Below are 14,543 nucleotides of genomic sequence, written 5' to 3' on the forward strand. Positions count from 1 at the left end.
TTAAAAGTTAACAATAAGGTTAAAAAGTCAATAACTTTTAACTTAACTTAGTTAATTTTAAACGATATAATTTTTAACTTCAACTAATATAGTTATTTTTAAAATAAATGAACTTTAACTTATTAACTTCTTTCCCAGTTAAACATTTATCTATGTAAAAGAAAAAAATTATTTATTTTTAAAATGCAATATTATTTACAGTTTACCTTTCTGAGCACCAAAAACGTATTCGAAGCTTCACGAGACATCCACAATTTTGGGCACGAACAAAACGAAATAGTCTAAAAGAAAACGAAAATAAAATATTAGAAATCTGAAGTGAAATTGAAAATAACGAAGATTTGGATCTTTTATTAATGTTATATAAATTATCCAAATTAGTAGGGAAATCATTTATGAGTAAATAAACATTTTAATACTACTACTATTCTTTTTTTAATTATTGTTCCTAGACTTGTAACTTAATTCTTTATTTATTATGGTCTTAAATGAGTTTTCCATTTACAATCATTTATTTTACTTCAAATAGTGTAAATTTACTTACAAAATAATCCTTGACAAGCATTCCATTGCTACTCCGAACCCCCTTCTTGCAAAGACCAATGTGGATAACACATTTTCTGTTTGCTGAAAGATAAAAGGTATACATCGATCAGCAGACAAAGTGACAATAAACAATGAGCAGGTTTGTCGAAAGGGTTGATGACATATTAACAATAAACGCAACAGTATCTCTAGTGTAAACAATGTGAGTACATTGCTGGTACAAACAGCACATATGCTTCGTACAAACAATTTCGACAAGCCTACTCTTAATTTGTTGTATCAATCTGTTGCTGTACTGTTGATGATAAATTTACTTAATGCTACAATGTGATTTGAACCTTTTTGCTTACACTTTTGGTACACTCGAGAACGTAGTAGGCTTAGAATTTGGTAGTTTCACTCTGCAGGGGATTGTTCTCCAGCTGTCAACATTTTACAAACAAATGATTGACTGGGAAGCTGAAACAAAAAATTAATTCAAGAAAGAAATCAGATAGTTCCTCTACGATTACAAAAAGCACATAGGATACACAATTTTTTATTCTATAAAGATATTAGCTACTTATCTGATATATATTTGTCTATTCCTCCTTATTTCTTTCCATCTTCCTTCTTTATGCTTCTATTAATTTTATTTCATTGAAATCTGAATGATTCCAAGGCAAAGAACGAGAATTCATCAATCATATATGGTGTTTATAAAGGCACATTAAAGAAACTGAAAATTAATATAATATAATATAATATAATATAATATAAATACAATATAATATAATACATTAATATATTATAAATATAATAATTTGTTCTCTCATATATAAATATATTAAACATTTGTTCACCTTGTTCATCTCTATGCACTATATTTTTAATTATTTGTGTAATTTATATTTTTACTTATTTGTGTAATTTTTATTCATTTATTAAATTAAATGTCATAATAAATCATTTATATAATATTTATTATTTGACACGTACGCGCGCATACGTCAAAACCGACTCTGCAAACCTTGGCTTTACTACTTTAACAGTGTTACTAACCTGCAGAAATTGAAACGGGGTATTACCTAGAGAATTTGGTTAGTACCAACATTTTCTCATCTAGTTTTCTGGAAAATGTCGTGTAACCTTTGTTGCATTTGCTTCTGAGTTCGGCTATTTCGTCGTTCCACCAATAAACTGGTCTGGTTCTTGGCCTTGTTGATTTACTCATACAGAAGTTTGAGATATCTCTTAACGTTCTATTTATTGTTTTGGTTAATTGTACCGCTGTTTGGCTTTCTTCAGGCCTCGTCCACGTATTAACTATTGTTGCTGTATTCAGATTATCATTGTTTAATGATGATATACTCCATTTGGGGAATGCTAACCTGTTCGCTTTTTCTGATTTTACCTTTACCACACTGGAATTTTTGTCATTTTTATTTTCCAGTTCTATAATTATGTATAAATGGTCCGATAGTGAATCCGTCTTGTTGTCAACTGTCCATTTAGGTTTCATATTTAAAACACTGTTATTTATTATTGTCACGTCCACCGCCGATTTACCTCTCGGATGGATGCAGGTGTATTCTCTATTTTCATTTAGAGTGATTAAATCCAAGCTGGATAGCCACTCCTGCACCAAGTTTCCTCTCGCGTTTTCTTTTATATCCCATTGCTTAGATCTTGCATTGAGGTCTCCTACGATCATTAACGGATGGTTTTTATATTTATTGACCTGTCTGGTTAGGGATTCCAAATAGTCTTCAAATTGTCTTCTGTTTTTGCTTGGGGAGAAATATGCCCCTATAACAACGACCTTTCCCCATTTTACGACAACGAATCCCTCTCCTTTATCCATTACCACGCAAGGTTTCTGTTTTGTCAGTCCATCTGACGTTATTAACACCAAAGGTTTTTTATCCTTCGATGCACAATTGATCTGACTTTGCTTTACGCTGTGAGGTTCAGCATATACTATTAGGCCTATTTTATTTTTCCTGGCAAATTGATAGGCTAAATCTTGCGCGTATTTTGAATGATTTGCATTTATTTGCAGTAAACTATACATTATATGTTATAGTTTTTCTTCGTTTGTGGGGCACTCCTCCTGTTCCCCCTTTGTATTATTTGATGTTTTTTCTTTCCTTCCATATTCCTCCTGCATGAGTGGTATTTGCCCGTCACCCGTGATCCTCTTTTGGAATTCCGTGTATTGAGAAGGTGTTGTAGGTTTTTCCGTTTCCTGTTCCTCTCTGTCTGGTGATGCTCTAATTTCCGCTTCATGTTCTATATTCTCTGTTGAGTTTGCCCCACTTTCAATTATCATTGTTTCTATTATTTCCATTACCTCCATGTTTTCTTCGTTAGTTTCCATTACTATATTGTCCCCTTGCTGTTCGTCCTCCCTTGGTTCAGTAATATATGCTCGTTCCAGTTCCTGCATGGGGATGTTTAGTGAGGACGACATTTGGCCTATAATTTCTTCTCTCGTCTGATCTAAACCTGGTGTTTCTGGTGAACGATTTCTTTTGTTCAACCTGGCAGGCGCTCTTCTTGGTGCCCATGGTCGACATCTCTCCGTTCCCGCTCTGTGGTCACTTTCCATACCTCTCTCTGCACATGGGGGACAGTGAGGTCTGTTTCTGCATAATTGAATTTGGTGATCATCCCCTCCACAATTAAAACAGCAGCCTTTCTTTTCCTCTTTAGATGGGCATAATTGCCTTGTGTGCCCCAGTGCAAAGCATTTGAAGCATTGCAGTGGTCGACGCTTTAATAACTCGACCCCCGCGTACGCCCATCCTACTCTTACCCTGCCTTCATCCGAGATCCTTAATGCACGTTCTAGGGGACATTTGACCCATATTGCGCAAAGTCCGTTTCTCATTGTCCTGATTGGGCCTGTTTTGAACTCCGTTACAGACCCTTTGCTTATTCTAGCTAGTTCTAGTATTATATCAAATGGTTCGACTGATTCGTCGAAATTATATATTTTAAGTTCTGCTCTCCTAACAGGGCGTGATACTTTTACTCCGTCTTTTTCTAATACTTCTTTTAATTTTTTTGCTAGAATATCCGCTTTTTCTCCCATGTCTTCTCCAGGTATCTCAATAGCGATTCCCCCGGATGCTATTTTTCTAATTTTCGTGTTTGTTATGCCTATGTCTTCTAGCTTAATATTTTCTCTTGCTTTTTTTAAGACATCCGCAAAAGATCTATAATTGTCGTCGCAGTTTAGTGTGACAGCCGCTGACTTAGGTGCTCTTCTTTTTATTTGGTGCTGTTTCCCGCTTGTTTGTATCCTATTTGCGTTATTTGTTGCTTGCCTATCTGTTTCGTTTTTGTATACGTTGTTATGAATATTTTGTACATTAACTCTATTTTGTATTATCTTCCTTTGTGTAGGCTTTTTAAATACTTCTCTTTCCGTATTTCTTTCAGTTCTCGTTCTTATTCGCTGTTGTGACCAGATTTCTGAGGAAGAGGGTTGTCGGGTGTCCCTCCATTCTTCCTTATATCTCTGTATTGCCAGCTTTCCTGCATTCATTGTTTCGCTGTTCTTTCCTGTTTGGATACCAGCCGTGCCTCTGTTATGTGTAGTATTTTTGTTTTTTCCTCCTCTATCAGTTGCGTAACCCTCTTCGTCTGTTGTGGGGTAATTTCTTTGGGAGTTTCTTCTTTTATTAATATTACTTGGTGTGTTTATATTAACTTGTTCAGCCTTGCTGTTTTGATATATCATTTTTTCCAATTTTTCAATTCTGGTTTTTTGTTCGGCCAGTTCCTTTTCTAGTTTAATACATTTCCTTTGGTAATAGCCTTCGTTTCCTTGCTCTAGCAGTTTTGTAGCCATTTTCTCTACATATCCTCTTATCAGATGTGTATTGACCTTTAATTTGCCCTCCTGCCCTTTTATTTTTATAGATCCGCTCCTTATGTCTTCGATATTTGTGAGTGAGTGGAAAATTTCTTCCGTTATTTCATTTATGCCCATGTGATCTACCATTAGCATTTTTTCTTGTATTTCCGCTCTTTGTTGTAGATTTAATGTTTTTATTCCACTTAGTCTCTCATCAACGGTTTCCTGCGTCTTCTGGCTTCTTTCTGATTCTTCTTCGCTGTCCGATATAATGGTTACATCATTTGGATTCAATTCTGAGCTACTTTCTTCTCCCCTATTTTTCCTGTTACCACTGCGTGGTTTTATTTTCCTATTTTCATATTTATATTTATCCAAAAGCCTTTCCACTCTGACCACTGTTGGTTTGTTATAGTCGAACGGATTTTTGTTTGCTATCTTTCTTTCTGCAGCCTCCTGCTGTACCATAGTTAGCGAAGACTCAAACCCAACTTAGCAGAGATTCAAACCTAGTTAGCGAAGACTTAAACCTTAGTAGGTTTGAATCTCTGCTAAGTCGGGTTCGAGTCTTTGCTAAAGCGTTTTCAGCGCATTGAATGATCAAAAGGAGTGGTTATAACGGCGTGATATAACCTCTTGGTTATTCGTGCATCCTGTCATCATGACAATGTAAAGAAGTGATATAGAGGAATGATGCTTAGATGGTCTGACACAAATCAGATTTGCGCTTCCTGCCCATTGTAATTATGCCATAAATCGTTCTTTTGATGAATTGTATTCAAAGCACTTACAAAATTGTGATACGACGTCGCACGTATTATCATCAACAATACGATCTTGAACGTAGAAAAAAAACAAAGAAAAGTTGCGCTTTCCCATCTGCATATTATAACTAATTCTTTTCATTAACAATGGAAAAGCGAAATTCTATTTATCTACTCCGCTTTTGTTATTCTCCAGAGTGTTTGTAAGTTAAATATGTCTCAGTTTATTCAATTATCATTTTTTTAATTAACACTCCATAAGCTGATTCGCAATCAGAATGAAAAAATCTGATAGTAAATTTCGTTTAAAAGCTAAGGAAAAATTCTCATGCCTATTAAGAGGTCTCGAATTTCAAAATTATTAACAATTTAAAATAAACATTTTTTTCACGATTAAATTACGTATCGAAAATAATCTAGATATGATTTCAGTAATTTAGAAAAAGGAAGTTTTGCACGTAAGCTGCACTCTTTAAATAATTGTTCACCTAATTTTTATACTATCACATTTTTTTTGTTATATTTGATACAGGTTTATTATAATCAAAATGTTAATTTGTATTTTAGCCATCCTGGCTAAAAGGTATCTTCCTCAGTTAGATAATCAAATAATGATCATTTATAAATCTTCTGACGTTAAACTCAGCTAGGAACACTATCAAGACAGAGAGGGTTATACACAAGGAATTCCAAAGATTTGTGGTTATGTCAAGGAAGACTTAAATATGGTTCTATCACAAATGTAAATGCCACAAAATAATTATAAATACTTTTTGTGCTCTCTATATTATTTTCAACACATTGTAGTAATGATATTTATCACTGCAGATTATACTCTGAATGATAATTCTAAAGAGGATAATATAGAAATGGACAACAGCAATAGCAGACTGAAGCGGCAAACAGAGACTTACGAGTATACACCGACGAAAACAAGATGCCCATTACTACTGGTTGCTGATTATCGATTCTACCAGGAAATGGACATTAGCAGTACAAAAACTAATTATTTGGTACATATAAAAGTAATGCAGCTATTGTATCTTAATTTATACTTATATGTATAATAATTAAATTTTTAATTTATGTTTACAAATAAGTTTGATTAATAGAGTACATAAGATTTACAATGACACTTTATGGTAAGAACATCAAGAAAAGGATCATTTCAAGGAGATGAGTTTTGTCATCAAAAAGATCATTATTAACAGCAAACCTACACGAGTACAGGGTGATGAAACGCATTTCAATATGGTTTTATACATATTTTTAGAAATATATTTTTGTATTATGTTAATAGTATTTAAGGCAATTAGTGTAATATTGCAGATACCAACGTATTTATTAATAGGATATTTTAAAAACAGACAATTATTATCGTCATTACATTTTCGACACATAACGATAACACATAATGTTACACGCTATGATTTTGACTGTATTTCAAAGACACTAATTGTTTTTCTATGCTATTAGTGATTTTCCAATCTACATCCTGATAAAATAGAGTATCAAAATCTGGATGGTTCATCATTGCTTTTAATGCTTTTTTTGCATCATTCCTGCAGTTAAAATATTAATATTCATTATAACGTTCCCTCTATTATTAAAGTAAAAATTCTTATGAAATACATTGTGAAATTCTTGTAAAAATTCTTAGTCTTAAATTTTAAATAAAATTTTAACGATGTTTTAATATGTGCGTAATAAAATCCGAAATTTTAGATTTGTATAACTTATAATACTTCTAAATCTTTAAAAAAACATGTAAATAATTTCTAAAAAATCACAGGAAAAAGTTGTGTAAGTGACATTATTCTTAATTATATATTCTTGATGCAGATCAAAAGTGTATACCTTGTTTCGTTGTTACCATCAAGAAGAAATTTAGCACACATCGTGAATATCTTACGGCGTGTATCTTTGAGATTTGGATTTAACAACAAACATTCCACTCCAATAATGTTAATAATATTATAGAGCAATCGACTTACGGTTGCTCTGATCAATGGATTCTTGTGGCTAAATAGAAAGATAGTTTCAAAATTATATAAGATTATGATATATAAATGACAAAAAATCAATTAATCGCATAATATTCTATAATAATTAATGTAATTATTCAGAGAAGTTGACAATGATGTAAAGTCCTATTCTGTCACCTAGCACCGTGTTCGCTGGTTAATATCCGAATACAGATTGCAGGAGACAAATGCGACATCATAGAATCCAAGGCACATTGAGCGTCATTTCGGATTCCCTTGTTCGTATGCGTGCTCTTCAAAAGCAGCGTGGATGCAAGTTCGTCAAATTCGGGTCTTTGCGTACACTGGACTGTCTTATACAACTCCGTCGCTACCTGGCAGGCAGTTTTAACGACGTGCGGCCTCGTGTTCCGCAATAAACTGCAACACAACGATGCTTCATTGCAACAAGCAAACATACCTTTGATGAAACTTTTTCTCAGAATTTTTTAAATATTTCCGTAATAGTATATGAAAAAGTATAAAGTATTTTTAAAAAATTATAGGCTAAAAAATCTTAAAATATTTTAAAATTTACATAATATGAAAAATTCTAAGAAAAGAATAACAATTTCAGTATTTTCTATGAATGTTCCGATTTGTATAAAAATTCCGAGTAAAATTTTCATCAAAGATGACAAAGATATAGCGGAGCTGGTCAAATGACCTGCATAACGTTCGGTATACACGAGGCATGTTGGAGTCTAGCAATTCCGGTTGAATCCTTGAAATATGCATTAGCTTTATTAGGGCCGATACACTGCTCTGCCATTGATCTTGCTTTAAGCTTTGCATAGCGTGTTTCAATGTTTCTTGCGGATTCGCGAATTCCTCCGATGTTCCAACACAATCGCTTTCCAGCGTAGACGCATAGTCTCCGTAATTGGTCGCAGGATTAATATCTTTCGGAGATTTGCTATATAAAAGTTTTACAAATGTTTTAGTATGAGCAATGTACTCAATGTATACTTATAATTTACATATTTAAATACATTTTATTTGTGATTTGCTAATTTAGTCACTAAATGCTGAATCACTTAATATTTCGTCTCATACATGAAATTTTAACAAAATGAGTTAAGTTAAATGTGCACGATGTACCTGTCGGATAACGTGGGAAAACATAGATCTCCCGAAGCCGCGGAATACGCCGTATCGACAAATTGCGTTTTTGCAATTTGTGATGAATTTGCATTCTCATGCTGAATAGATAAGGAAATTGTTTCCGTCGCCGCGCATGTGGCTGACTTACCTTTTTTGTTTCAAGATATTTTTTATCACGAAATAAATACATCGTTAAAGGATTTCACAATTCACTAATTTTCCTACCTGCGCCTTTGCACATGGGACACGTGACGTACTTCTTGCATTCCGTATACGCCATTCTATTATAAATTTATTGGATTGTGGCGTAATATAAATATGTAAGGATTAAATTTTACAGAAATTCGTTTAATTTAATGCCGCAGGAATTTGTCAGCTATATCTTTGTCCCTAAACGTCCATTTTAAACAGGCAAGCATCGCTCGTGTCACTTTCCATATAAAAGTATTACTTCGTTATTTAAACAAGTTCAAGTCGATGCATCAACACGCATAAATTTGCATCAAAGCCCAACATTCGCGCGCGATAACTTCGATAAAAATTTCAATAAGACGGAATCGACAAAAGTTAAGTTACGACGACGTTAGACAGCAATCGAAATATACATACATTAAGCGCTAAAAGTAAAATAAAAACACTCGCATTTTCTTTGAAAATAATTTTCTTACGATGTGAGAGATATGTACATTACATATTATCTTTCTACATTGTATTAATTATAGATCACATCCATAATTAAAAAGCGGTAAAACTATGAAACGTAGCACAGTCGCATTTGTCTTATATAATGAATAAGATAAATTGGTCCTTCAATAACGAGTTACCTCGCTTTGTCGTGAAAGCACTTTTTGTCGACTAGTCGCGCTTTTCTAGCCCACATGTATGGTCTGGTTCGACGACATATTGCCGTCCAAGAATTACATAAATACACTTTTCTCTCTTCTGTTATGGACGATTGAAGAATAATTTCATCCTTGCCACTTTACATCACACAGTCCCATTTAAAAAAAAACTTATTTCACACTATATTTTGCAGTTCCGTTTTATCTCGCGTGAATTTAAAAAAATTTGCTATCCTTTCTTTCAAATGTCACCTAAAAAGCGTATCAACTGCCGCGTATCACGACGGTGGTTTCTCCAATGAGATATTATAATCCAAATGATCACAATGTATAGGACACTGATAATACGACACCGCGCTAGCGTGACCAGATCTTCCCGATGTCATAGGCACACCTTGGGTCCATTGATCTTGAACGGGATCATAAATTTCCACTATGTTTAAAAACGTCGTCCCGTCGTATCCTCCTAAAAAAAGAGAATACATATATATCATATTTTTATAGCGTGCCTCTCCAATTAAAAAACCAACTTTATTATTTTGATAAAAAATCGTGTTTACCCATTGCATATAATTTGCCGTCAAGAATGGTAACGCTAAGAGCACTGCGAGAAATGGTGACGCTGCTCACGTTTTCCCAGATGTCGCGTTCCGTGTCGTACCTTTCTACCGAATTCAATTGCGATTTTCCGTCGTATCCGCCTATAACGTATATGTACTGGCCCAGACTGGCTACCCCGGCTCCCGAACGACTACACTTCATAGGCGACACCATTGTCCATTCATCATTCTCAGGATGGTAACACTCTACCGAGTTGAGCCGGTTCTTGCCATCGAAGCCACCAATCGCATACAATAATCTGTCAAAAACGATCATATTTTTTCATATTATATCATAAATAGATTTGATGTATTAAGCCCAATTTCTTTAATGAAGAAAATGTATGGAAATGATTTTTTAAAACATGTTAAAAGATGCGTTATTTATACTTGAGAGGAACATCAATGTCAGATTACCACAATTTATATTGATAACATAATTAGTATACTGATGCTATAGCTAGTATAGCTAAATATGATTTATTTTGAAATTTAAATGCAGTCATCTATTTTCATAACTGATTAAGAGATTCGATTAACATTTTATCGTTCAACGAGTATAATTCAGCGCGATGACAATTAATACCTATTCACTACCGCTACTCCTACGCCTAGCCGTTTGATGTGCATAGATTTCACACTGGTCCATGTGTCTTGATCCGGGTCATAACATTCGACACTGTTATGGAATTCGACGCCCGCGCTGCCACCCACGGCGTACAATAGGCCATCCATAACGGCAACTCCAACCCTGTTCCTCGGTGCCGACATCGGGCTGCACGGTCGCCACTGATCCGTCATCGGGTTATATCTGTCGACCCAGTCACTGTCGTATCTGTGAAAAGTCATACGATTCGATTAGCTATCTTTTTTTTTTAAAGTCTTAAGCGAATTTTAGCGAATTTTATTTTTAGAATCACTTGCACGTAGTAGCGGTATTTCAAATATGAATTTTCATGTTTAATGACGTTTGTCATATCACAGATTATATTTTCTAATTTTTAGGCATTTTTGTTAAAATGTACAAAATTAAAGTATTTCTAGATGCAAAGAATATAAATAAATTTATTATTTTTCATTTGTCTTATTTCTTTCTATTCACATGATTGGATTAGAAAAACTAGGAATTATTCGAATATCAGATTAGAACATTTTTTTATAAAATAAATAAAATTAAAAATAATAAAAAATAATTTTACACTTTGCTCGAAATATTTTCTATTTTTAAAAAGCATAAGAAAATAAAATCCGTACATATAAAGAAAATACAAACTTACATGGCGTTCTTTGATACCAAAAATAAAGCACTTTGATACTCGCAAGATAAAAATAAAATCAAAGACAATCTTAACAAAAAGTTCCCGATAAAATTCTTTGAGAATGACTCTTTCATTTCTTAAAAAATCTCTTAAGAATTCAAGTTTTTTTTCTTGGGACATTTGGTATTACTATAATTGTTAAACGTCGAATACGAATCGACGTCCTAATGCCATTGATTCAGCGTCCAACCTGCTTCCTGGTGAATTGTGTCTACCGCCGACCGCGTAAAACATCCCCTTGAGAAACGCGCCGCCCAAACCGGATCTGGGGACGATGAGCTTGGCGTGTTGCGTCCATGTCTTGTCGTCGGCATTGTAGCCCTCCAGGACGTCGAGCGAATGCTTGAAGAAACCGCCAGCAATGTATATCACCCGCCGCGTATTCGGCGTGCGCTCTTTCACGACCGGCTTCTTATGTAATGTCAGATCCTTGAAGATCTGCGCCAGGTACTCGCGACACGCTGGCACCTTCTTCAGCACGTCGCAGTTTTTCATCTGCTCCCGCAGGAAGTTTGGCGTCAGATACTGACAGCGTACCGCGTGTAGGATGTGCTCCATTTTTGGTCGCCTCGCGTCCTCGTTGTACTTGACCCACTTTAACACGGCGTTATAGACCTCCCGCTCTTCCTGCACGTTCAGCTCGTCCTTCCTGATGAGCGCCACCAGCTGTATGGCAGACAGCTGCAGGAATTCTTCCTCCTGGCATATCTGATTAAAGTGCTGGACGATGAACTGATTCGCCTTGTGGTACAGATCGTGACAGCCGTGCTGCTCGGCGAAGTTGGCGATTCCAATCGCGTTTGTGGGATCGAGTTGCCTCTCAAGAAAGACACTGCACGCGTCTATCACATTGCTGACCTACATCAAAACACAGTCAGTTATCAAACATTAAATTATGTCAGCAGAAAAATTGAATTGTCATTCACTAAAAGCAGCTTTGCAAATGTTGTAAGATTCTCTAATATAATCAATTCTTGTCCTTACTAAATCTATGTATAAATCAATTATACATTAAAAAATCTTATGACAGTTGCAAAGTAATTTTTCTGTTAGACGCAGTCACTGTTCTCTTTTCATGTTTCTTTTTCTTCTAAAACTATTTACATACTTGAAACATGGTAGCCGCCGACAGCAGCGAACACACGGTAATCTCAGTGACTCTTATTTGACCAGTATACATAAAGTACATTAAACGGGCCATTGTGGTTGGACAGACACCCTGAAGCTTCACCCTCGTCATCTCGCACTCCTTCAACCCTCCAGTGAACATTGCCTGCAATTTCAAGGCCAATTTTAGCAAGTAACAGGTGAACGAGATAAGTCTTCACACGTTGATACATATTTCCATACAAATGTCTTACCTTAAAGTAGGGACTAGCTGCTGCCAAGATAACTTTGTGCGCGTGGAACAGCTCGGTTCCGACCTCTAGTATCACGTCAGTTAGCATGTGATGGCTGCGCATCATAAACATCATCTTCATCGTCTCTTTCAGGTAGTTGGCCATGCAGAACGTCATGTCGCCGAGGTCGCCCCGGTGGCGCTCCTTGTCGAGCATACCCTCCCAATCGATTTCCTCCCCCGACGCGGCGAGCGGAGCGTCGTCGCCCCGGACGGGCGACTGGGAGCCACCGTCGTCGCCGCCGCCGCCGTCGCCGCCCGCCCGGGCCTCTTTCTTTCGCTGGCAATCTTTCTTGCCATCCATTAAAGTAGAACTGCAAAAAGCGAAAGGAGAACGCGCGCGAATTGCGCCTTTAGCAGATATTTACATACGTTCGCGTCATTGCGCGTACGCGCGCACAGTTCGCTCGGTCTTTCCTTCCTGCGGGAAACGCATTGACTATCTACTCGTTTTTCCCGTGGACGTTTTCTCCGCGTGTACCCTGCGGCTTGGCGCGCGTGTGAACCGGGAAAACCCCGCGGGCAAGAGACAGCCGCGCGCGCGCGTAATAACAGCAACATAATCGCGCGACGCGTGATACGCATGCTGTCGCGGAAGCATCGCACGTGACCGCGTCAAGTTTCCAGGAACGAGATTCTTCGTCTTCGTCGTCATCGTCGTCGTGGTTGTCATCGTCGCGGAGAGACTTTCTCTCTTTCTCTTTCTCTCGAACGCGCGCGCGCGCGCGCGCTTGCATGGAAGCGAACGACCGCAAACAACACATGTGGCACTTACCCGGCCTGCCAGATCGCCAGGGCGATCCACTGCTACGTCGAGGAAATCACACTCGCGAGGGCGAGATGGGAGAACGGAGGCGCGGAGGAGAAAAAGAAGGCGGCGGACAGCGAGGCGGCGCGATCATGTTTCACGATCGATCTCGCCGATGATACACGATGACGCAGGCATCTCTCTCTCCTCCACCTCTCGCTTTGGCTCTGCTCCGATAGGATGCGGCGGCGTAACCGAGACCGAGCGAGCGAGCAAGCGAGCGAGCGAATCGACCGCGCGCGTACGGCCGATTTGCATACGCACGTGGCTTCTGCCGCTGGACGGACCGCGGGGTGATCGAAAGCAATTTTATTCTCCGGACACAGACGGAGCGGACTGTCAGACGCCGCGCGTCTCTCCTCTCTCGTCGGCGGGCTCTGTCGCTTGCTGCCGTGCACTGTCACCGTCCGTCGCTCCGCGCTCGCTGTCGTTTCGCCCGGCGGCGCGAAAGCGCGAGATCGCTTCGTCACGATTTGTCCCGTAGATACCGCCGCCGGTGCACCTTTGTCCGCGCCGCTGATAGCGAGCGCGGGCCTGGCTTGCTCGCTCGACTCTGCTAATAATCCAGCGCGCGGCGACCCTGACGGTGACTCGGTACTAAATAAATACCCGCCGATGAATCGTCGAGACTCGCGGGAGAGAGAGAGAGAGAGAGAGAGAGAGAGAGAGAGAGAGAGAGAGAGAGAGAGAGAGAGAGAGAGAGAGAGAGAAAGGGAGAGAGGAGAGATCGGTTTTTTAATCGCGCTGCTCCCCCGGATGATTTTCGGCGATTCCGCGAAATTTGACGCTTCGCGAAAACGGAGACGCGAGATAAACGCGCGACGAGTATGATTAAATATTGTATATCTCTCCCCGGGCTACGATCTATGACGTTACACGAAAAGCAGCGGCGAGTTAATTTGTACGAAACATTTACATTCTACGTCGCATTATCTAAAGCGATCCTTAAAGATCGTTTATTTTCCTTTCCTCCTTTTCGCTCTAGAAAAATTCGCGGAAAATTATTCGTTCAGATTGGATCTCGTTCACGGCGAGATCGCTCGAGATACGAAATGTTTTGATCGTACGTCAATTTTCCGCGTGTCACAGCGAGATAAGAGAGAGGTACCGGAAACTCCCCTCGAATCGACCGATTTTGCAGAAACAACAACGACGACGACGGCGGCACGTAATTCGTTTGTCCTCCCAATCCGCAGCCATAGGTACAAACCGCGAGGGAGGGATTCCGCGCTGTTCCGCGCCGCGTCCCCATCCGCACGGCTTCGCGAAAGGACGGACGGACGGACCGACCGAC

General features: G+C 38.2%; 3 protein-coding genes and 1 long non-coding RNA gene across 8 annotated transcripts; 1 reads left to right on the forward strand and 3 right to left on the reverse strand.

The window, feature by feature from the left end:
• Positions 1 to 1,155: 1,155 nt before the first annotated feature.
• LOC118647450 lies at positions 1,156 to 4,945 on the reverse strand. Its single transcript, XM_036292424.1, has 2 exons — positions 1,389 to 4,945; positions 1,156 to 1,264 (listed from the first exon to the last, which is right to left on the reverse strand). Exon 1 carries the CDS (start codon positions 4,856 to 4,858, stop codon positions 2,606 to 2,608), a length of 2,253 nt encoding a protein of 750 aa, XP_036148317.1. The 5' UTR covers positions 4,859 to 4,945; the 3' UTR covers positions 1,156 to 1,264; positions 1,389 to 2,605.
• Positions 4,946 to 5,011: 66 nt separating this feature from the next.
• On the forward strand, positions 5,012 to 7,003 carry LOC105834447. 4 transcript variants are annotated; one of them, XR_001138885.3, is made up of 3 exons: positions 5,012 to 5,357; positions 5,722 to 5,896; positions 5,983 to 7,003. It is a non-coding gene; the product is annotated as an uncharacterized LOC105834447 (long non-coding RNA). The 4 variants fall into 4 exon arrangements; XR_004964724.1 differs by having other exon boundaries at positions 5,013 to 5,896; positions 5,983 to 6,179; positions 6,255 to 7,003; XR_004964723.1 differs by having other exon boundaries at positions 5,014 to 5,896; positions 5,983 to 6,179; positions 6,267 to 7,003.
• Positions 6,473 to 8,785, reverse strand: LOC105834445. Its single transcript, XM_036292427.1, has 6 exons — positions 8,508 to 8,785; positions 8,280 to 8,430; positions 7,846 to 8,094; positions 7,317 to 7,559; positions 7,012 to 7,176; positions 6,473 to 6,716 (listed from the first exon to the last, which is right to left on the reverse strand). The coding sequence occupies exons 1-6, from the start codon at positions 8,560 to 8,562 to the stop codon at positions 6,572 to 6,574; spliced, it is 1,008 nt and encodes a 335-aa protein (XP_036148320.1). The 5' UTR covers positions 8,563 to 8,785; the 3' UTR covers positions 6,473 to 6,571.
• Positions 8,786 to 8,925: 140 nt separating this feature from the next.
• On the reverse strand, positions 8,926 to 13,876 carry LOC105834444 (kelch-like ECH-associated protein 1B). Of its 2 annotated transcripts, none has more exons than XM_036292426.1 (7): positions 13,514 to 13,876; positions 12,404 to 12,755; positions 12,151 to 12,315; positions 11,233 to 11,900; positions 10,310 to 10,558; positions 9,685 to 9,983; positions 8,926 to 9,590 (listed from the first exon to the last, which is right to left on the reverse strand). In XM_036292426.1, the coding sequence occupies exons 2-7, from the start codon at positions 12,743 to 12,745 to the stop codon at positions 9,403 to 9,405; spliced, it is 1,911 nt and encodes a 636-aa protein (XP_036148319.1). In that variant the 5' UTR covers positions 12,746 to 12,755; positions 13,514 to 13,876; the 3' UTR covers positions 8,926 to 9,402. The 2 variants fall into 2 exon arrangements, with proteins under 2 accessions (XP_036148319.1, XP_012532384.1); XM_012676930.3 differs by having other exon boundaries at positions 13,217 to 13,875.
• Between the last annotated feature and the right edge of the window lie 667 nt (positions 13,877 to 14,543).

Source organism: Monomorium pharaonis, chromosome 9 (assembly GCF_013373865.1).
Source record: "Monomorium pharaonis isolate MP-MQ-018 chromosome 9, ASM1337386v2, whole genome shotgun sequence".
Classification (NCBI taxonomy): Eukaryota; Metazoa; Arthropoda; class Insecta; order Hymenoptera; family Formicidae; genus Monomorium; species Monomorium pharaonis.